Source organism: Electrophorus electricus, chromosome 21 (genome assembly GCF_041902795.1).
Source record: "Electrophorus electricus isolate QZ-2024a chromosome 21, ASM4190279v1, whole genome shotgun sequence".
In the NCBI taxonomy this organism is placed as follows: Eukaryota; Metazoa; Chordata; class Actinopteri; order Gymnotiformes; family Gymnotidae; genus Electrophorus; species Electrophorus electricus.
The window spans coordinates 17,675,001-17,699,383 of NC_137517.1; the positions used below are offsets into that span (position 1 = coordinate 17,675,001).

A 24,383-nucleotide genomic window follows, 5' to 3' on the forward strand; every position below is an offset into this window, starting at 1 on the left:
TCTGGCTGTAATCAGCCTGACACAAGAGAGACTCTTCATTTTATAGATATGAAAGGAAACACTGTGACATGAACCTCAACACACAGAACTCCACTGGATTCTTTTTCAGAGCTTCATGTTATCAGCAGAAATGGGGAGATGGAGAACAACAGTTCTACAGTCATGGAACATCTCACAAACACTTTTATTTTGTCCCATTAATACTGCATGACTATTTAACAATTAATCCTATACACGAATCTCAGAAACAAATTCACAAATTCAGCAGATTTGTGAATCAGTGTTACGATCCCGAGCGTCGCTGCATTCACCTGCTTTCAGTTTCTGTTTCCATCCTGATTTTCATTTCCATGTGATTTCCATGGATTTCATTTCCATATGTGATTCCTTGTTTTGGTTTCGTTAGTTCAGCCCCTCGTTTAGTTCTCTGGCCTTCATTAGTTTCCCCTGTTCCTCGTTTCTACCTTGTTAGGTTGTGTTTTTAAACCCAGTGTTTTCCTCAGTGTCTTGCTGGTGGTTGTTCTAGCCGTTATCTGTTCATTGTGTTTGTACTAAGCTGTTTTCTGAGCTCTTGTCTTGTTTTCGTTTATTCAGTCAGTGTTCTGGGTTCTGCCTTGTTGTCTGTGTATCTGTACCCTGTTTTCTCTCGGTTTGCCTGTTGATTTATTTTCCAGATTTTGTACTTTTTGTTTAATATATTTCCTGGATCTGTTCGTATCAGTGCTATGACCCTGGACTGTCTTAATGACCCAGATTCTGGATTTGCCCTTAATAAATCTCGCTCTTCTCAGTGTCTGCATCCAGCTCTCTATCGCTCCACGTTACACAGTGTGTTCATTCTTCATAAACCCTCTAAACACTTAGAGAATGCTGGATAGGATGTCCATAAGTAACAGACATTGTGGAACTGTGAAACAGCAGTAGTGAATCTGCTCATACCACAGCACACACCACTGTCCACAGAAACATAAATCACTGACGCCCCCTTGTGTTCAAAATCTTCAGCACTCTAAACTACACTAAATGTGTTTTATCGTGAAAGATTCGTTTCTTTCTCTATTTTGGTCACTTTCTCCACTCCCTTTGAGTTTAAATGAAAATTTATTAAAAGTTATCTAGCATGTTAAAGTGTCTTGTTTTGTTTTTTTATTTAAATGAACAGTTGTACATACTTTTATTTTTACTGTTTTTAAAATGTGTTTTTTTTGTGTTTTTTAATAAATTAATGATTTCATTGTTCATATTCATATGTTCCCTCTTTTATGTTTATAGTGCTGATTTCATTTGTTCAAGCTGGACTTGCTCAAGGTGATTTATATTTTGTTTATATATTATTTAAAACCCAAACTGCCATTGCTAACTCTATTCAAATATTAGATGAAACATGGTATGATGGAATGATGTAATGAGACATTTATGAAAAAATGCTATTTTAAATGTATTAATTTACACATTTAGCATTTTAGTGTATGTATTTTATAATTAATGAATTTATTTAGTATTAAAACATGTGCAGGACCAGACAGCACTGACTGGTGTGGTAGATTTAGATTTAGATCTGTGTAATTTATTTGTTTTCAAAGTAACTGAATGAAGAATTCAAATGTTTAATGTTTCTGCAGGTCATGTTAAAGCTGTTGTGAGTGTAAGTCCTGATAATCACGTGTTCAGAGGAGAGACTGTGACTCTCAGATGTGACATACGGCTAGAAGGAGACACTGGGTGGACATACAGCTGGTATAAGGATGGCAACAGTATCTACCCATACGTCACATCCAATACATACACATTCAACTTTGTTGTACAGTATGACAGTGGTACATACACCTGCAGAGGGTACAGGGGAAGAGACTCTCAGAGCTCAGAGATCAGTAATGCTATTACATTAACTGTGTCAGGTGAGTTTGGACTGTGAATTCAGCCAATAGACATTCATAGCAAGGTTGCTATTGTGTGTGAGTGATTTTAAACACCCAATAACTTGTATTTGCTGTGTTACAGTGATACCCCAGGCAGTACTGAGTGTGTCTCCCCAGATCTGGCTGACTGAAGGAGACTCAGTGAGTCTAAGCTGTGAGGTCAGAGACTCCTCTACAGGCTGGACATTCAGCTGGTACAGAGCTGTTCCCTACAGAGAATGTGTAACTCCAGTAACAGACATTCATGACTCTGTGAGGTATTGTGTTGAAATCCTCTCAGACAGCATCAGAGGAGCTGGAGGCTCCTACACTCTCAGTCCTGCTGCTCTACATCACACAGGAGTTTATGTGTGCAGAGTAGAGAGAGGAGAACCAGCCTATCAGACACAGTACAATAACACACAGCCACTATGGATCACTGGTGAGGACAAACAACAGCAGTGTGTGTGTGTGTGTGTGTGTGTGTGTGTGTGTGTGTGTGTGTGTGTGTGTGTGTGTGTGTGTGTGTTTGTGAAACATCAATCACTGTCATAAACACAATCAAAAGCTTAGTCATATGTTATTAATTAGATGTCATTAGTAGTTTTCAATCATCAAAGGAGGCATCAAACTGGTTGTAATCTTTCCATGTTAAATGTGTTCACTACACTTCTGCTATGATAAGACAATAATAATAACACGTGATGTATAATTTCTGTTTCTAAGGTCTGTCTCCTCCAGACTCTCTGATCATCAGTCCCAGCAGAACTCAACACTTTAGAGGTGACTCTCTCTCACTGAGCTGTGAGGGACAGAGTGACTCTCCTGGATGGAGAGTGAGACGATACACACACAGTGGGAATGTGTCAGATTGTTCATCACTCTGGGGATCAGTTACAGGATCTACATGCACCATCGGATACCTCTACACATCCCACACTGGAGTGTACTGGTGTCAGTCTGAATCTGGAGTGAGCAGCAATCCTGTTAACATCACAGTGCACAGTGAGTCTGCATGTATGCACTCACTATTTAAGGAGAAAAGGAAATGTTTGATAACTATATTATAGTTCACAATATATAGAACTATAAGTTACTGACTAAGAAAACTGTTAAGTAGAGTTAATAAGAAAATCTGTTAATTTAACATATTCTGGGTGAAATGTGTGTGTGTGTGTGTGTGTGTGTGTGTGTGTGTGTGTGTGTGTGTGTGTGTGTGTGTGTGTGAGAGAGAGAGAGAGAGAGAGAGAGAGAGAGAGATTCTACTTTCTACTTTATTGTGTTAATGTTCTGTGTCCCTGTTATGTATTACTCAGTATTCATGCTGGAATCCTTCTCTCTGTAATGGATGAGTAAAGTGATTTCTCTGTTCTAGATGGTGATGTGATTCTGGAGAGTTCTGTCCATCCTGTGACTGAGGGAGATCCTCTGACTCTACACTGTTTACTTCACCCCACTATCACATCACACCTCAGAGCTGATTTATATAAAGATGGATCACTCATCCAGACCCAGACTGCAGGAGAAATGACCATCCGTACTGTCTCAAAGTCAGATGAGGGTGTCTACTACTGTAAACACCCAGAGAGAGGAGAGTCACCACACAGCTGGGTCTCAGTCAGAGGTCAGAATCTAAAGATTTCACATCTTTATTATTACACTAATTTAACCAGAGCCTCAAATTTATATTGGCAAGAAAATCATTTTATAATTCTGAATCTTGGAGCAGTAATCCTGTCAACACCACAGTGCAGGGTGAGACTCCATGTAGTGAATTTACGCTTGTACTGAGTTTACTGTGAACACCATGAACACCATGTCCTGTCCCTGACTGAACACTCTTCAGTTTATATATTTGTATTTTCATATGCATTTGAGTATTTGAGACTATGAATACATATTAGTTACATTTAGTCATTCAAGCCACGTAACGTAACTGTTACCCATCATTTTCTAAGAGACAGAATAGATGTTTTCTACATATTCTATCCACAGCAGAAATAGGAAATCAAATTACAGTAACCCAAGTACTCAAGGAAACACCTCCATCTTGTGGTGTGAATCAGTATTTACATAAATGTAACAAAGCGTTCACATGGAATCCAATTACATTCATTAAGGATTAAATGTACATATAAAACACTCATTTATTATAGAAAAATAAAATGCTATTACATTGCTGGATATATTGTAGATAACTGGTTCCAGTGGTGTAGTATCTATTTGTAAATTAGGGGCCATTTTAATTCTAGGACTGGCTGGGAGCATTTTAGACAATAAAAACATTTGTGTTCATTTCTGTTGACTTTAAGAACCACCTGTACCATCACCACCATTACTCATACTGTACTATCACCACATTACTCCTACTGTACCATCACCACATTACTCCTACTGTACTATCACCACATTACTCCTACTGTACCATCACCACATTACTCCTACTGTACTATCACCACATTACTCCTACTGTACCATCACCACATTACTCCTACTGTACCATCACCACCATTACTCCTACTGTACCATCACTATATTACTCCTACTGTACTATCACCACATTACTCCTACTGTACTATCACCACATTACTCCTAATGTACCATCACCACATTACTCCTACTGTACCATCACCACATTACTCCTACTGTAGTATCACCACATTACTCCTACTGTACCATCACCACATTACTCCTACTGTACCATCACCACCATTACTCCTACTGTACCATCACCACTTTACTCCTACTGTACCATCACCACATTACTCCTACTGTACCATCACCACCATTACTCCTACTGTACCATCACCACATTACTCCTACTGTACCATCACCACCATTACTCCTACTGTACCATCACCACATTACTCCTACTGTACCATCACCACATTACTAATACTGTACTATCACTACATTACTCCTACTGTACCATCACATTACTCCTACTGTACTATAACCACCATTACTCCTACTATAGTATCACGACATTACTCCTACTGTACCAACACCACATTACTCCTACTGTAACATCACCACATTACTTCTACTGTACCATCACCACATTACTCCTACTGTACTATCACCACATTACTCCTACTGTACCATCACCACCATTACTCCTACTGTACCATCACCACATTACTCCTACTGTACTATCACCACTTTACTCCTACTGTACCATCATCACATTACTCCTACTGTACTATCACCACATTACTCCTACTGTACCATCACCACATTACTCCTACTGTACTATCACCACATTACTCCTACTGTACCATCATCACATTACTCCTACTGTACCATCACCACCATTACTCCTACTGTACTATCACCACATTACTCCTACTTTACCATCACCACATTACTCCTACTGTACCATCACCACATTACTCCTACTGTACTATCACCACATTACTCCTACTTTACCATCACCACATTACTCCTACTGTACTATCACCACATTACTCCTAATGTACCATCACCACCATTACTCCTACTGTACCATCACATTACTCCTACTGTACCATCACCACATTACTCCTACTGTACTATCACCACATTACTCCTACTGTACCATCACCACATTGCTCCTACTGTACCATCACCACCATTTCTCCTACTGTACCATCACCACATTACTCCTACTGTACTATCACCACTTTACTCCTACTGTACCATCACCACATTACTCCTACTGTACCATCACCACCATTACTCCTACTGTACCATCACCACCATTACTCCTACTGTACCATCACCACATTACTCCTACTGTACTATCACCACATTACTCCTACTGTGGCATCACCACATTACTCCTACTGTACTATCACCACATTACTCCTACTGTACCATCACCACCATTACTCCTACTGTACCATCACCACATTACTCCTACTGTACTATCACCACTTTACTCCTACTGTACCATCATCACATTACTCCTACTGTACTATCACCACATTACTCCTACTGTACCATCACCACATTACTCCTACTGTACCATCACCACATTACTCCTACTGTACTATCACCACATTACTCCTACTGTACCATCATCACATTACTCCTACTGTACCATCACCACCATTACTCCTACTGTACTATCACCACATTACTCCTACTTTACCATCACCACATTACTCCTACTGTACCATCACCACATTACTCCTACTGTACTATCACCACATTACTCCTACTTTACCATCACCACATTACTCCTACTGTACTATCACCACATTACTCCTAATGTACCATCACCACCATTACTCCTACTGTACCATCACATTACTCCTACTGTACCATCACCACATTACTCCTACTGTACTATCACCACATTACTCCTACTGTACCATCACCACATTGCTCCTACTGTACCATCACCACCATTTCTCCTACTGTACCATCACCACATTACTCCTACTGTACTATCACCACTTTACTCCTACTGTACCATCACCACATTACTCCTACTGTACCATCACCACCATTACTCCTACTGTACCATCACCACCATTACTCCTACTGTACCATCACCACATTACTCCTACTGTACTATCACCACATTACTCCTACTGTGGCATCACCACATTACTCCTACTGTACTATCACCACATTACTCCTACTGTACCATCACCACATTACTCCTACTGTACCATCACCACCATTACTCCTACTGTACCAGCACTACATTACTCCTACTGTACCTTCACCACCATTACTCCTACTGTACCATCACCACATTACTAGTGTGCCTGATTTGGGTCAGCTGAGCTGATGACTGTCACACTCCTCTCAATCATCTGGCCAAAGTAATGTGAAGTAATACATACCATTTATTTATTCCTTCAAGTTCACTTCTCTTATCAAAACTTTTAGACACTTTCAACAAGCTTTCAAAGGTTTTTTAAGCTTCTAACACATGATCTTACTGAGAGGTGAACATAAAAGCAGAATTTAAGTACTGTGTGATTTCTACAATGGAGCCTGAGCTGTTTCAGACTGTCCAGTCTAATTGGATACAAATATTGACTAAACCATCACACTCACATGTGAATGAACAAAACCGTTATAAGTGACATAAAAGAGTATCACAGTCCTAATTACAAGAGTCACATTACTGGACAAAGTGTCCAAGGTGGTACTGGATGGAATAATTAAGTGACTCACAGTCATGGGTTCACGTTTTACCCTCCAATCACAATCAGATCCCACATAATCTCCAGATAATCTCCACAAAACACAATGATTATCATATTAGAACGCAGCATCATGTGTCGAACCTGTTTATTATAATATATGTAAATACAGAGTGACTCCAGGAAGACACTGGGGGTCAGTCAGCTGTAACATGCAGTGTTCTCCATCTCTTTCCACAGATTTACCCACAACTACACTGACTGTGGAGCCTCAGAGTCCTGTGTTCACTGGAGAGTCAGTCACTCTGAAGTGTGAGGTTCAGGGTTATGATGGGTGGACATATCAGTGGTATAAGAAGAAAGCACAGAGTCAGTGGACTACAGTGTCTCAATCTGTGTTTTACACTGTAAACAGAGACACTCTCACCATCAGTGGAGATGCTGTAGTTAATGGGGATCAGTACCAGTGTAGAGGAGCACGAAATAACAGACCAACAACATCACAGTACAGTAACACTGTTACCCTCACTGTACATGGTAAGATTACTGTCATTTCAGGAATTTAATGTCTATTTCATTAATTTAAATTATTGTTTGTTAAATAATTTACAATATTTGTATTCAGCAGCATAATACACACTCAATGTATTGTGTTTACTAGGCAAAAATGAAAAACAGTAATTACAGTTACACTACATTGTATTGGATATATATTGTAATTACAGTTACACTGCATGGTAGTAGACCTGTACTGTAATTACAGTTACACTACTTGGTACTGTAACTGAAATGCAAACTTACTTCTTTTCTTGTTATTTTAGTGTTACTATATCATTACAAACTTATAATGGACCTTAAAGGTGATGCACAAAATTGCTAACAACAAATCAGCTCTCTTAGAGCAGGTGAAACCCTGAATAGGGCTGTACTGTGGTCCTACAGGACTTTTATTTTGACAGCCCTACTTTAAAGGCATTTGTTTCCCCCCTGCACTACAAGACCTGATCTCACTAATAGCGCCCCCTTCTGTGTTGAAGAAGAGAGTACACAGTGACCTCACATAGTCTGGAGCAGAGAGACGTGTACTTCTCAGTAACCAGCAGCCAGTGTTCAGTTTTAGTAGGTTTTATAAGATTCCAACACATGATCTTATTGAGAGGTGAACATAAAAGCAGAATTTAAATACTTCTACAATGGAGCTTGAACTGGTTCTGAATGTGCAGTATAATTGTACAAAAATATTCAGTAGAGAGATCATCACACTTACATGTGAATGAGTTGGAGTGTAATCAACCCCATCTCAAAGTCCAGAGGGGTAACAAAGACTAGGGAACAAGGAGGCTAAGATAACACAAAGGCAAGGAGTGAAAACTTACGGGCTTTGCAAAAACATCAAAACAACCAAACACATTCAAGCCTAACAATGAACAGCAAAAACACCAGGATCAAGACAGGGTTTAAATACAAGAACCAAAAGGTAAAAACAAGGGACACGTGCAAGCAATCAAATGAGGGTAGAAGGAAAATTAAACTAAAGGTATGGAACCAAAACACACAAGACAGGGAAACCAAGGAAGCTAGAACCTGGGAGGGACTAATCATGACATTAACATCTACAGATATGAACTTGGACAATTTAAATAAAGTGAAAACAACTGAATTAATCAGAATATAAACAAATCTGACATAAACAGTTAATTAAAAGTCTGTTGATTAATCTACTGCTTCACTACTGCTACACCATGTTACTGAGAATCTATTGTTTTTATTTTAAAATGTTTAAAATACTGAAATACTTCATCTATTTTTAATATGAGAATGTTAGTCATTTCATAGATATCTCTATGCACTCTGTCATTGCATATTCTGAACTGTGTGTTTCATCTCCATCAATAGTTAAACCCACACCTGAACTCACATCAAGCCTTACAGGAGCTGCACTGGTGGGAAACCCAGTGACTCTGCACTGTAAGATGGACCAGCCTGCTGGATGGAGCTTTTACTGGTCCAGACACACACAGAACCCTGAGAATGAGACCAACACTGCAACAAACTCCTACAACATCAGCTCAGTGGCGCCCTCTGATGGAGGCCAGTACTGGTGCAGAGCTGGCAGAGGAAACCCAGTCTACTACACAAACTACAGTGATGCAATCTGGGTAAACGTTACTGGTGAGGACCAATTTACGGTCTATAACCACCATAGAAATAAAATTTATCAGTGATGTTTTCAGCAAAAATATGAAATATCAGTAGATTGTCATTAGAACGTCATTAGATTGTCACTACATGTACTGGGGAGTCTTGGACATGTGCACATATTGGCCACTAGATGGAAGCAGTCAATAACATTTTAGTAGAAACAGGACAAACCAGATCATAAAATGTCTGATTTCCTGAATAACAGGAAGCTGTCATATCTGCTACATGACATGATTTATGTGATTCTGAATTAATGGATTTATTCAACATTAAAACATGTACAGGACCAGACAGCAGTGACTTGTGTGGTAGATTTAGGTCTGTTTACTGGTGAGTATCAGTTGACAGACTATATTAATAGAAAACATGGTGTTGGTAATCTGTGAGAGCTGAGTTGATATAATTATGCCTGACTGGATATTTTACTATATGAATCATTATTATTTAGACAAGAAAGTGTTAAGCGTCCATTGTTGTGTGATTCCCTTTTGTAGAAAACCTGCTCCTACAAACTCTTTGGATTTGCTGCTCAGTTTAGTTTTAACTGTAGTAGAGCAAATATCCAGCACCACATAAATAACTCCTCTCACTCACACACAGCCTTTATATTATTACCCAGTTAAAATAAACAATGCAACAGATTCTGTGTAGTGTTGATATTATAATTTTTGTAAAGTGGTTGGGTGGCTACCACATGAATAAATGAATGAATTAAGTTATACAGCTTGTTTGCAATGAGTGTCAATTTTCTTTGGTTTATATTTTTATTTTAGTTTAATTGTATTTTTTATCATTCCATTTCATTATGTTCACTTCCATGTTTCGTCATGTCGCTTCTTAGTTGTAGCTGTTCGTGTTTTTCATCTGTTTAAAATAAACATCTTTGTTCACACGGCTCACGTTGGTATCCCATCCCTCACCCTCAATGCTCCCCAGAGTCACAGAAGCACTGTAGCTCTTCAGCTGTGATTAATTCTGTGTGTGTGTGTGTGTGTGTGTGTGTGTGTGTGTGTGTGAGATCAGCTCTGTCCCATTCAGAAGCTCCATTCTCCATCCTCAGTCTGCTCAGTAGTCTACTGGCAGTCTCTCCATATCTGCTAGTGTCCATCGTGCTGGGGGTCAAATGCTACAGAGCTCACGGTAAGAACTCTTCCTCTTAGACACACATTACACACACTGGAAGAAAAGAGGAACCAATCTTACATTTGTTTGAATCTGAAAGCGCATCCTAAGGTTTCTTCTGTGTGTTTTTATGACTTTCAACATTGTCATGACTCTTAATACTGCTAAGACAAGCAGGACACATGACAGTAAAGTGTCTGTCATATGTAATCCATAAAAATCATGGTTTATAAAAGCAGCACATGGTCATGAAACCAGTAGTTAAAAACAAGAGTGAAAAGAACAATGACTGGAACCAGAAAATGTTACTTTAGGCAAGACTGCAAATACTAAAAGAAACATGAGTGTAAATACACACACTAACTAGAGCCAAACAACACACAGTCATGACAGAGCAGAGAGATCAATGAAAACAATACAGGTTACCATGGGAACCACAACCACCAACAACTTAGGTTTTATATATACTTTATACTTTTGTAAACAGACATTTAAAACTATTTTAGATGCTGGTTTAATAAAATATTAATTTTCTCCCCACAATCATTGAAACTGTCGACATGTTGCTTGCGTGGGAGACAAGACACACTTTTTCCCCTTCTCTGATCTACAAGACCAAAACAGCAATAAAAGTGTATTAAATAATAATCCAATAACACCAGGGGGAGTTTTCTAACACCTACACTGTGATTTCTGTGTTTAATATTTTTTCTACAGCTCTGACTGAAACCAGAAGCCAGAATGCAGTCTCAGAGGAGTGAGAATCTAAAAATACTGAAGATGGAAGGACATTGTTCTGTTTGCTTGAAGTCATTTCACATGTGAGATTGTATGTTTGAACTCTGCTAACTTACTGCCAGCTGACAACCAGTTTATATGAAGCATCGTGCATCAATGTTTTCACTTTTATGCACATGTTACTATTGTGTGTCATTTATTCCAATGTTAGAATATTCTCATTTATTTTAATGATCTTTTACTTTGTTGGACTGGTTTACTGCTTTTATGTTCTTATTTTGTTAACTAAATTTAAAAATCGAATAAATTGTCTGCATTATCATTGCACTGATGTCAGATGAGATATTCCACAGCCAAAGAAACACTAAGTGTATTTTATACCAGACTCTAGATTTTAAGTAATCAACAACGAGACCACAGATTAGTGTTTTACACATTACTTCAAACTGACTCTCCTCAGCTCTAATGTAAAACTGTTCACTGGGTAGTGAAGTCACTACAAAGCTCATAATAGCTTGGACTTACCTGAGACAGGTCATCAGGTGATTGTTATAATGAACACCAGCAGCCACACCAGCTCTGTGAGGGCAAGATCACTCATCCCTGCTGTAGGATGTAGTGGCACTGATGGTCAGATACATCATCCCAGCACAGTAAATTCAGGAGGAACTGGGGTGGGTATATTAGACAGCCAGGTCTTTACATCCATGTGTTGGAAGCAGGAAAAATTTGCAAGTGTAAGGATCAGAGAGACTTGAACAAGGACCAAACTGTGATGACTAGACAGCTGAGTACAACTTAAGCAATTGAGGTTTATGGGCCTTCTTCAAGAGCCCAACACTGGGAACCTGGCAGTGGTGGGGCTTGAACCAGCAGCTTTCTAACTACAACTCAAGCACATTAACCACTGAGCTCCCACTGCCCCAATATGTTATTTTTATTATGTTGTCATCTCCTGACATCACCCCTCTACAAAATAAACATCTCCTTATCTAGCGTATCTAGCGCCTACCTTCCTGAATCCCAAGGTGCTTTAGAAAGATTTCACCAAACCTTAAAGTCCAAGCTGAGAACGTTTTGTTTGCCGCACGAGAAAGACTGGGACGTGGACCTCCTCCTCTTTCTGCATCACTGCATCACTACCTGGTATGGGAACTGCACCATCTTTGACCGCAAGACCCTTCAGAGAATAGTGAGAACAGCTGAGAAGATCATTGGGGTCTCTCTGCCCTCCATCACAGACATCTACACAACACGTTGCATCCGAAAAGCTCCCAGCAACGTGGAAGACCCCACACTCCGCTCACACAAACTGTTCACCCTTTCGCCGTCTGGTAATAGGTACCACAGCATCCGGTCCCTCACCTCTAGACAGTGCAGCAGCTTCTTCCCAGAAGCCATCGGACTCCTGAACTCTGGCTAACTCCAGTTACAAACAAATAGAGTGCTGGACTGAATCAGCACTGTGCTCTGAACTGTTCTGGCTGCTACCGGTGACTGCTATGTTCAGTACAGCATGTCACTGACTCCTGTGCACAACCCACTTTACATATTCTCAGTACTGTACTGGTCAAAATAAAGACACTGTCTGTTCATTGTGTATTGGTGCTGTCCTGCATTTATTGTGTAACATTATTGCACTGTATTGTATTGTTTGCACTCGTGTAGTATGTTGTCTGTTTCACTTGTTTTGTCTTGCAGCATGGTCCTGGAGGAACATTGTTTCATTTTTGCTGTACACTTGTATATAGCTGAAATGACAATAAAGCCTTATGAACCTTCGAAGTGGTCAGACATTAATTAAAATTTAAATTCAAAAGAACTGTGTTTTGATGTGGTGGTTGTTCTGGTTGAAACAGCACAAGTTTACACCTGGGAAATTATACGATGCTGTGTGTCATAAATAAATACAGGCCTTGACCAACCTGTCCCACACTGTAAAATAAAAAACAGTTCCTGCTTTTGAAGGGTAAATTAACAGTCGACAATGTCCACGTGGCTTTTTGTTAATGTTTTAACGTTAATGAGCCGCCCTCATACTGGAGTAGATACGCATGCGCAGAAAGCCGTCCTTCTGCAGTTTGGATATCGTCTGGATAAATAGAAAGTAAACAGATCAGACAGGAGACAGACAAAGATATTACATTACATTTTCGACCTGGGACGGAAATAATTTCAAAAGTATTTTATTTCATCGTCCAAATTTTCCTTAGTTAACAGTTCCCCTTGTTGAGGAAACTCATCGTATCTCCAGATATATTTAATGTGGCGTTTCACAATCCTTCCTAAATCCAGAGGATGGGTTAATATATGAAATATTTAAAGTATTTTTAAACATTATTCAGTAAATGTAATAACATATGTTAATTCCAATAATACTGAGGCTTATGTCTGATAGTTATTAGAATATCCAGTGATTCTGGTCGGTACAATATCTTGAGTTGTCCTACTTCAGAAAAGCGTTGACAGGAACGCTGACGTCTCTATAACCGTTACCAATCTGTGCACGAGGACAGTCCGCGTGAGACTCTACGTTTGCTCGTTCTAAATCAGAACACTTTTTAAAGTTCCGCGGGAAATTAAAGCCTCTGCTGTGAACCACGTGACATGACACCAATGGCAATTTGACTTTATGTTCGACTGGTATCAAGAAATAAAACCATTGTCATGTCTGTGATGAAACTGATCATGAAGTAAATATAACCAAAACCACAAAGTGGTTGATTATACAGCTACAGAAATCAGTGGAAAATAATGAGCTTGATGACTGAATTTGCACTATGCTAAAGTAGGAGAGTAACACTTGTGTGAATGGTGGCTGATGGGTAATTCTCCATATGTAGGAGAGCATATCTATGTAAGTTCAAATGACATTATTTCTTTACGTATTTGACCAAGAACCACCGTCATACATGTTATACAGTATAAGAACTATATGTGTTAAATATTTATGTGAAATGGCACATGAAATATTACATTGTATATGAAAGGGGCCATAAGTAAAGTTATAAATGTTTTATAACAATTTTATCAAGTTCATGAATGTTGCTTTACAGACCACTTGCATCTGGTCAAGGTACATAAAGCACATCTTTGCCTTTTGCATTAACAGTAAATAATAATAAAACAAAAGAAAACGCCAATAAAATTCTTTATTTGAAATATAATCTCTAGAGGCTTGTATTACTAAAACATCAATAAAATGATCCAACCAGTTAAAAGGGTTTCAGATGTTGTGTTTTGAGTCTCAGTGCCCTCACACACATACTGAGAAAACCAGACCTGACAACAAAGAGGAAAGTGACGTCCACACACACACACGAGACCAGAAAACATGTGAGGAACCAAAGTTTAACCCGAGTGAGTTTAATGTGTGGTGGATAAATCCTAAACACACATCCAGTACCACAATCTGAAACAGCAGGCATAGGTCAAAAACACCACGATGCTTTTATACAAAGCAACTTACAATTATGACAGAACACAACTTCAGTAATTGAGGGTTAAGAGCCTTGCTCAGGGATTCAACAGTAGCAATGGTGGGGCTTGAACCCACAAGCCTCAAATTACAAGTCAAGTACCTTAACCACTGAGCTATCACTGTCTGAATAGATAAAATATCAAGGGAGCCAAAGCAACAGTAACAGACAAAGGTAAGCTCAAAAACCTGTTAGACTGATTAAGACTTAAAGAACATGTCGGGATTGCAGACTACAAAGTAGCAGCAAGACTCCCCAACTAAACTAAACAACATAAGAAGCTTAATCACACTAATACTAATCACCAAACAAGGGTGCAACACAATGGAGTGATTGACAAGGGGGAGAAGCTCAGTACTGCAGTGGGACTGATCCCTGCTGACCAGAGGTAGTGTCCTCCTAAACCAGTGGATCAGTCCATTTCTGTGATACTGACACTATTATAAAGTAATAGTGGTGGTTCTGGTGTCATTAGTAATGGTGGAACAGTCCAGTTCTGTGATACTGACTGTAATATGTACTTCAGTCTGTAGTGTTGAGTCTCACTGGCAATGACCACTAGAGAACATCATTGTCATGATTAGTCCCTTCCAGCTTCTGTGTTCCCTCATTGTCCAGTCGTTGTAGCAGTCCAGGGTTATATTACCAACACGGAGAGTACAGGGATACATGATTAAACAAACAAAACACACGAAGGCAAACAGGGGAAGCAGGCTATAACAAAGACAAGGAAACACGAAGGCACAGAGTACAAAGAAACACAACCACTCAGATAAACATGCAATAAACAGTATCGATACCGGAAACATGAAAGGGTTTAAATACATGAACTTAACAAGGGAGAAACGAGGGACAGGTGTAAGCAATCAAACGAGGGGCGGAGAAAATGAAACTATGACATGGAACTAAAATACACAAGACAAGGAAAACATGGAACAAGGAAGCTGGGAGGGACTAATCATGACAATCATCAGTATTAGGATTAAGGTTAGGATTAGGATTAGAAATTGAGTAAAGAAGAGTCAGGATCTTGTACTGATCCTCAGAGTCCTGATGTTTATTTGTGCACATATAAAAACTTCAGATCAGATTTTACTTCATCAAAAAGAAGGGTGCTAATCTAACAATGAGTAGTTAATACAACAACTCAGAAGTGAGATCAGGAGGAAATGAAGAAGTAGGATAGACAGAGAGAGAGAGGAGGAGGAGAGAGGAGGATGATAGAGAGAGAGAGGTGTGGACGAGGCCTGAGAGTCATCACCTCCTGAGAGTCATCACCTCCTGACAGTCATCACCTCCTGACAGTCATCACCTCCTGATCTTGATACATCACAGACAGACACCACGACACAGAAGAGTTACAGAGACATTTAGAAAAGTGCAGAAATACAAACATAATATAAAACTTAATCAAAAATAATCACAAAATAAAACAAATACATACTGATTCCTTCACCCTAGTGAGGCTCACAACAGAAGATCACCAGAATTAGGGTTGGGGTTCAACCCTAATGAGGCTCACTACAGAAGATCACCAGGAATCTCCAAGTCTTTAATTTACAAAGTGCTGCAGTTACATAGCACTGCAAAAAATAAAAATCTTGGCTCAAAGGTTAAAAAGTGGAGCTTAATGTTTCTCTCTAGGTGACTCTAGTAACAAACACACAAAGATAAACAGTCACTCAATCACAAGCTTCAGAACAGCTGAAAAGACAGAAAGTCTGTTGGCAGTGAAGCCCCACAGAACTCACACACTCATCACCTCTACAGAGAAGGAACTCCAACACCACTGAATCTGATTCTCCTGGAATGTTTATGCTACAACCAGTGCACTTCATATTTAGATTCACATGATAAAACACACAAACAAAACAATTCTAATGTTATCAAGCATTTCTACACTAAGAGTGAAACTAGTATGTTCCTTATGATAAAACCACACTTTCACTGTAAGAGATTTTACCTCCAACCTGTTACATCTCCATCTGTTATAAAACACCTTCCTGTTGTAGACATGAGTATCTGACATGATCATTTAAAAAGTGTTTAAACTAAATAAATGAATGAACACTTGGATAAGAGGGTTTAAACTCCTGGTCTTGTAGAAACTTGAGGGAGTAACACAGGAGAATGAATTCTGTTTCCCAGCAGTCTCTGCTGTTCCTCAACAACCTTGACAAAGATGATTTGAAAACATTCATTAGGATCAGTCATTATTTCTGTTTAATGTACATAGAATCACTGTCAGTTCAGCTCCACTCTACCTGTCTTCTATTTAACAAAGCTGGTAGGTTCAGTTCTGTGCACATAAACAGTAAAGGGCTCTTACATGTTTCATGATTGTTTATTAATTAATATAAACCTAAGCAGAAGTCACTTTGCATTGATATTCAGTTTCACTTGAAATAAGGTTTAAAATGAACACTGGCTCCTTTTTCACTGAGTCATGTTTATTACAAATCTTCCAAGCACAGCAGCTGGTACTGACAGTAATGAATGGAGTGGAGATCAGTGAGCACTCTATGGAGTGATATCTGCTGACTGGCTTCATCTCTGTTTCCTTCACTGTTAGCTGGTTTTGAAGGACTGGTTTAAGGTCTTCTTATGACCAGTTATAGTGTTCCTTTAGGTCTTTGGGTGCAGTAGTGGCTCAGTACAGCCTGGTACCTCTGAAATGATACCATAGATATTGGCTCTCTGACCTTTGTGTGAGTCCTGCCTCAGCTCTGAGTATACAGTGTCTGCCCCCACACTGCTTTTCTCTAGTAGGGACAAAAGAGCCTGAATTAGACCACAGGAAGAACTCCAACCCTCCAAATGATTAAACACAACATGACCTGAATAACCTACAGTGGGTAACTAAGCACACAGTTACTAAGCAGTGAATCAAAACGTAGAATCTTAAGAGTTCTTCAGGTCAGCTGTATCTTGGTGTGTCACTGCTGTAGGTGACTAAAGTTTCTCCTTTTCATGTACCTTCTTTTTTCTTTGCTTTCTGTTTTGGTTTCAGTTTGATCTCAGCATAAATGACTTCACTGGGTCCAGCACCAGTGTCTGCAGTAACAGAACAAAACCAAAGCAAACACAGGCATAACCTCTCACTGACCTTTAGTGTTCTAACCAATCAACCAATAACAGCTCATCATACACACTTCTTTCCAACAATGCACTGCTGCTGCTTTTGGAGACCAGCATGTGTTTCCTTTGTCTCATGTGATGATTATATAGTAGATATATATAGTAGTATATATACAGTAGTGATGTAGATCAGACTGTATTCTCCAGTGTGTCGTTATATAATACCTGTTATTTTATGTATAATAGAGTTATGTAGATCAGACTGTGTTCTCCAGTGTGTAGTTAAACAGAACCTGTTACTTATATGTATAATAGAGTGATGTGGATCAGACTGTATTCTCCAGTGTGTAATTATATAATACCTGTTATTTTATGTATATTAGAGTTATGTAGATCAGACTGTGTTCTCCAGTGTGTAGTTATACAGAGCCTGTTACTTATATGTATAATAGAGTGATGTAGATCAGACTGTGTTCTCCAGTGTGTAGTTAAACAGAACCTGTTACTTATATGTATAATAGAGTGATGTAGATCAGACTGTATTCTCCAGTGTGTAGTTATACAGAGCCTGTTACTTATATGTATAGTAGAGTGATGTTGTGTTTGTGTGAGGTTTGAATTAAATCCCAGTGTGAGGGTGATGTGGCTGTACCTTTATTCCTGCTTTTCTTGTTGTGTTTCATGACCTGAGCATAAGTGACATCACTGAGGTCATCTGCAGGTTCATCAGAGTGCAGTGTGTTCATAACAGAGTACAGTGTGTTTATCACAGAGTACAGTGTGTTTATCACAGAATACAGTGTGTTCATAACAGTGTACAGTGTGTTCATAATAACAGATTGCAGTGTGTTTATCACAGAGTACAGTGTGTTCATAACAGAGTACAGTGTGTTTATCACAAAGTACAGTGTGTTTATCACAGAGTGCAGTGTGTTTATCACAGAGTACACTGTGTTTATTACTACAAAAGGTTCCTGGGCTTTACTGTGTAGCTGCACTCCGTCCAAGTCTTTCACTGCTGCACTCAATGGGAGATGAAATCATTACCTGTGCTGCTCCTGTCTGCTGGCTCAGCTGTGTCATATATGTGGGCAGATTCTGGGGTTAAAAGAAAAGTCTATTTAATAAATGCTAAGATGAAAGATTACTGGACACAGTACAGAATGAATCACAAGTGATGAAGGATTATTTCAATTGTCTTAGAGAAGATACATCTTTAAGTTAATTGTTAATAAGGAAAGTTGTTGTTGTCTCATGGTCTGAGCAGTGCGCAGTGGTGTGACTGACACCCCTCACCTCCTGACTCTCTCTGGGTCTGATCTGATGTCTGATTGATGTCTGACTGACTCCCAGTACAGCGACACAGAGATTCTGCTCCAAGGCAACATGGAAATAAAGGAAAAATGTTTAATACTATAAAAGGTTTCATGATGTGTATCATACAAACATATAATATTTAAACTATTCATAAATGACCTGCAGCTGATCTCAGACCTTTGTTGGTTTTGTAGCACCACAGCAGGGTCAGTAAGATGAAGAACACAACCAAACTCAGTCCCACAGTCAAACCAACCAGGCCAAGAGAGGAGGAATCACCAGCTGAAACCATGGGAATCAAAACATCACATGAATCACAAAATGATTTGTCACACGTCTCTCCTCACAGACTATGTGAGCTCACTGTGTACTCTCTTCTTCAACACAGTAGGGGCGCTATTAGTGAGATCAGGTCTTGTAGTGTACGGTGGAAACAAATGCTTTTAAATGAGGGGTGCCAAAATAAAATTCCTGTGTATCACTTTTAAGATCCATTATAAGTTGGTAATGATATGAACAAGAAAATAAGTAAATTAGAATTTCACAGCAGTATTACTGGAATAAAGGTATATTTACAGTATATTTTTTACCTTTAACAAGTAAACACAATACATGTGGATTGAGTGTGTTCTGCTACTGTCTACAAAGAGCTTAAATGAGTAAAATAGATGTTAAACTCATGAAATGACTGTGATCTTACCATGTAGACTCAGGGAAACAGAGTTACTATACAGACCTAAATCTATCACACAGATAATCAACACAATGTTTTCTATAATCATACACTCTAAACTGTTACTCACTAGTACACAGATCTAAATCTAAATCTATCACAAGTCACTGCTGTCTGGTCCTGCAGATGTTTTAATACTGAATAAATCCATTCATTCAGAAGCACATAAAACATGTCATGTAGCAGACATGACAGTTTCCTGTTATTCAGGAAATCAAACATTTTGCGATCTGCTTTGTCATATTTCTACTAAAATATTATTGACTGCTGCCCTCTAGTGGCCAATCTGTGCACATGTCCAAGACTCCACAGTACATGTAGTGACACTTGTAATCTAATATTGTGCCAACTTTTATTGAGGGTTGACAAGTACTGATATTTCATATTTTTGCTGAATATGTAACTGATAAATTTAATTTCTACGGTAGTTATAGACTGTAAACTGTTCCTCACCAGTAACGTTTACCCAGAGTGCATCACTGTAGTGTGTGTAGTAGACTGGGTTTCCTCTGCCAGCTCTGCACCAGTACTGGCCTCCATCAGAGGGCGCCACTGAGCTGATGGTGTAGGAGTTTGCTGCAGTGTTGGTCTCATTCTCAGGGTTCTGTGTGTGTCTGGACCAGTAAAAGCTCCATCCAGCAGACTGGTCCAGCTTACAGTGCAGAGTCACTGGGTTTCCCACCAGTGCAGCTCCTGTAAAGCTTGATGTGAGTTCAGGTGTAGGTTTAACTGTTGATGGAGATGAAACACACAGTTCAGGACATGCAATGGCAGAGTGCATAGAGATATCTATGAAATGACTAACATTCTCAAATTAAAAATAGATGAAGTATTTAAGTAGTTTATACATTTTAAAATAAAAACAATAGACTCTCAGTAACATAATGTAGTAGTAGTAAAGCACCTGAACATTCAGGAATTTAATCAACAGACTTTTAATTAACTGTTTATATCAGATTTGTTTATAATCTGATGAATTCAGTTGTTTTTCACTTTATTTGGGTGTCCAAGTTCTTATCTGTAGATGTTAACCTGAGAAGTCACTGAACATGTAACAGGTATAATACATACCATCTTAGCATACTAAACAAGTTGTTATAGACATGCTGTTAACATTCTGTAACTGGATTTTAACTGGACTTTGAGATGGGGTTGGGGTCAGGATTACAGTCCTACTCATTCACATGTGAGTGTTTCTCTACTCAATATTTGTGTCCAATTAGACTGCACAGTCTGAACCAGCTCAGGCTCCATTGTAGAAATCACACTGTACTTAAATTCTGCTTTTATGTTCACCTCTCAATAAGATCATGTGTTGGAATCTTATAAAACCTACTAAAACTGAACACTGGCTGGTGGTCACTGAGAAGTAGACGTCTCTCTGCTCCAGACTATGTGAGGTCACTGTGTACTCTCTTCTTCAACACAGAAGGGGGCGCTATTAGTGAGATCAGGTCTTGTAGAGCAGGGGGGAAACAAATGCCTTTAAAGTAGGGCTGTCAAAAATAAAAGTCCTGTAGGACCACAGTACAGCCCTGTTCAGTGTTTCACCTGCACTAAGAGAGCTGATTTGTTGTTATAAATTTTGTGCATCACTTTTAAGATCCATTATAAGTTTGTAATGATATAGTAACACTAAAATAACAAGAAAAGAAGTAAGTTTGCATTTCAGTTACAGTACCAAGTAGTGTAACTGTAATTACAGTACAGGTCTACTACCATGCAGTGTAACTGTAATTACAATATATATCTAATACAATGTAGTGTAACTGTAATTACTGTTTTTCATTTTTGCCTAGTAAACACAATACATTGAGTGTGTATTATGCTGCTGAATACAAATATTGTAAATTATTTAACGAACAATAATTTAAGTTAATGAAATAGACATTAAATTCCTGAAATCACAGTAATCTTACCATGTACAGTGAGGTTAACAGTGGTACTGTACTGTGATGTTGTTGCTCTGTTATTTCGTGCTCCTCTACACCGGTACAGATCCGCATTAACTACAGCATCTCCATTGATGGTGAGAGTGTCTCTGTTTACAGTGTAAAACACAGACTGAGACACTGTAGTCCACTGACTCTGTGCTTTCTTCTTATACCACTGATATGTCCACCCATCATAACCCTGAACCTCACACTTCAGAGTGACTGACTCTCCAGTGAACACAGGACTCTGAGACTCCACAGTCAGTGTAGTTGTGGGTAAATCTGTGGAAAGAGATGGAGAACACTGCATGTTACAGCTGACTGACCCCCAGTGTCTTCCTGGAGTCACTCTGTATTTACAGATATTATAATAAACAGGTTCGACACATGATGCTGCGTTCTAATATGTTAATCATTGTGTTTTGTGGAGATTATCTGGAGATTATGTGGGATCTGATTGTGATTGGAGGGTAAAACGTGAACCCATGACTGTGAGTCACTTAATTATTCCATCCAGTACCACCTTGGACACTTTGTCCAGTAATGTAATTAGGACTGTGATGCTCTTTTATGTCACTTATAACGGTTTTGATAAGAGGAGTGAACTCTACTGCCCCCCTGTGTCAGTAGTATGTCCAGGCAGTTACTGTCTCCTGCTCATTCACATGTGAGTTTGATGGTTTCTCTATGCAATATTTGTGTACAATTATACTGCACAGTCTGAACCAGCTCAGGCTCCATTGTAGAAATCACACAGTACTTAAATTCTGCTTTTATGTTCACCTCTCAATAAGATCATGTGTTGGAATCTTATAAAACCTACTAAAACTGAACACTGGCTGCTGGTCACTGAGAAGTACACGTCTCTCTGCTCCACACTATGTGAGGTCACTGTGTACTCTCTTCTTCAACACAGAAGGGGGCGCTATTAGTGAGATCAGGTCTTGTAGTGCAGGGGGGAACAAATGCCTTTAAAGTAGGGGTGTCAAAATAAAAGTCCTGTAGGACCACAGTACAGCCCTGTTCAGTGTTTCACCTGCTCTAACAGAGCTGATTTGTTGTTAGAAATTTAGTGTATCACTTATAAGATCCATTATAAGTTTGTAATGCCATAGTGTAATGCCACACTAAGATAACAAGAAAAGAAGTAAGTTTGCATTTCAGTTACAGTACCATGTAGTGTAACTGTAATTACAGTATAAGTCTAATACCATGCAGTGTAACTGTAATTACAGTATAACTCTAATACAATGTAGTGTAACTGTAATTACTGTACATCTACAATTTCCTTTTTCCTAGTAAACACAATACATGGAGTGTGTATTATGCTGCTTAATACAAATATTGTAAATTATTTAACAAACAATAATTTAAGTTAATTAAATAGACATTAAATTCATGAAATGACAGTAATCTTACCATGTACAGTGAGGGTAACAGTGTTACAGTACTGTGATGTTCTTGGTCTGTTATTTCGTGCTCCTCTACACTGGTACTGATCCCCATTAACTACAGCATCTCCACTGATGGTGAGAGTGTCTCTGTTTACAGTGTAAAACACAGACTGAGACACTGTAGTCCACTGACTCTGTGCTTTCTTCTTATACCTCCACTGATATGTCCACCCATCATAACCCTGAACCTCACACTTCAGAGTGACTGACTCTCCAGTGAACACAGGACTCTGAGGCACACAGTTAGTGTAGTTGTGGGTAAATCTGTGGAAAGAGATGGAGAACACTGCATGTTACAGCTGACTGACCCCCAGTGTCTTCCTGGAGTCAATCTGTATTGACATATATTATAACAAACAGGTTAGACCCACGATGCTGCATTCTAATCTGTTAATCACTGTGTTTTGTGGAAATGATCTGGAGATTATGTGGGATCTGATTGTGATTGGAGGGTAAAATGTGAACACATGACTGTGAGTCACTTAATTATTCCATCCAGTACCACCTTGGACACTTTGTCCAGTAATGTGACTCTTGTAATTAGGACTGTGATGCTTTTTTATGTCACTTATAACGGTTTTGATAAGAGGAGTGAATGTCCAGGCAGTTACACTCTCTCCTGCTCATTCACATGTGAGTGTGAGTGTTTCTCTACTCAATATTTGTGTCCAATTAGACTGCACAGTCTGAACCAGCTCAGGCTCCATTGTAGAAATCACACAGTACTTAAATTCTGCTTTTATGTTCACCTCTCAATAAGATCATGTGTTGGAATCTTATAAAACCTACTAAAACTGAACACTGGCTGCTGGTTACTGAGAAGTACACGTCTCTCTGCTCCAGACTATGTGAGGTCACTGTGTTCTCTCTTCTTCAACACAGAAGGGGGCGCTATTAGTGAGATCAGGTCTTGTAGTGCAGGGGGGAACAAATGCCTTTAAAGTAGGGCTGTCAAAATAAAAGTCCTGTAGGACCACAGTACAGCCCTGTTCAGTGTTTCACCTGCTCTAACAGAGCTGATTTGTTGTTAGCAATTTTGAGTATCACTTTTAAGATCCATTATATGTTTGTAATGACATAGTAACACTAAGATAACAAAAAAAAAAGTAAGTTTGCATTTCAGTTCCATTACCATGTAGTGTAACTGTAATTACAGTACAACTCTAATACCATGTAGTGTAACTGTAATTACAGTACAGGTCTAATACTATGCAGTGTAACTGTTATTACAGTACAGCTCTAATACCATGTAGTTTAACTGTAATTACTGTACATCTTCAATTTCAT

The 24,383-nt window shown here is 38.9% G+C and overlaps 2 protein-coding genes across 2 annotated transcripts; one reads left to right on the plus strand and one right to left on the minus strand.

Moving 5' to 3' along the window:
• Nucleotides 1-1,555: 1,555 nt before the first annotated feature.
• Nucleotides 1,556-10,216, plus strand: LOC145652902 (Fc receptor-like protein 2). Its single transcript, XM_081704731.1, has 6 exons — nt 1,556-1,898; nt 2,002-2,340; nt 2,625-2,903; nt 3,274-3,522; nt 7,280-7,576; nt 8,936-10,216. Exons 1-6 carry the CDS (start codon nt 1,604-1,606, stop codon nt 9,262-9,264), a joined length of 1,788 nt encoding a protein of 595 aa, XP_081560857.1. The 5' UTR covers nt 1,556-1,603; the 3' UTR covers nt 9,265-10,216.
• A 5,406-nt stretch (nt 10,217-15,622) lies between these two features.
• LOC145653014 (uncharacterized) lies at nt 15,623-24,383 on the minus strand. The gene is made up of 9 exons (XM_081704885.1): nt 24,370-24,383; nt 23,062-23,360; nt 20,162-20,437; nt 19,153-19,257; nt 18,955-19,029; nt 18,311-18,373; nt 17,557-17,634; nt 17,283-17,342; nt 15,623-16,752 (listed from the first exon to the last, which is right to left on the minus strand). Exons 1-9 carry the CDS (start codon nt 24,381-24,383, stop codon nt 16,745-16,747), a joined length of 978 nt encoding a protein of 325 aa, XP_081561011.1. The 3' UTR covers nt 15,623-16,744.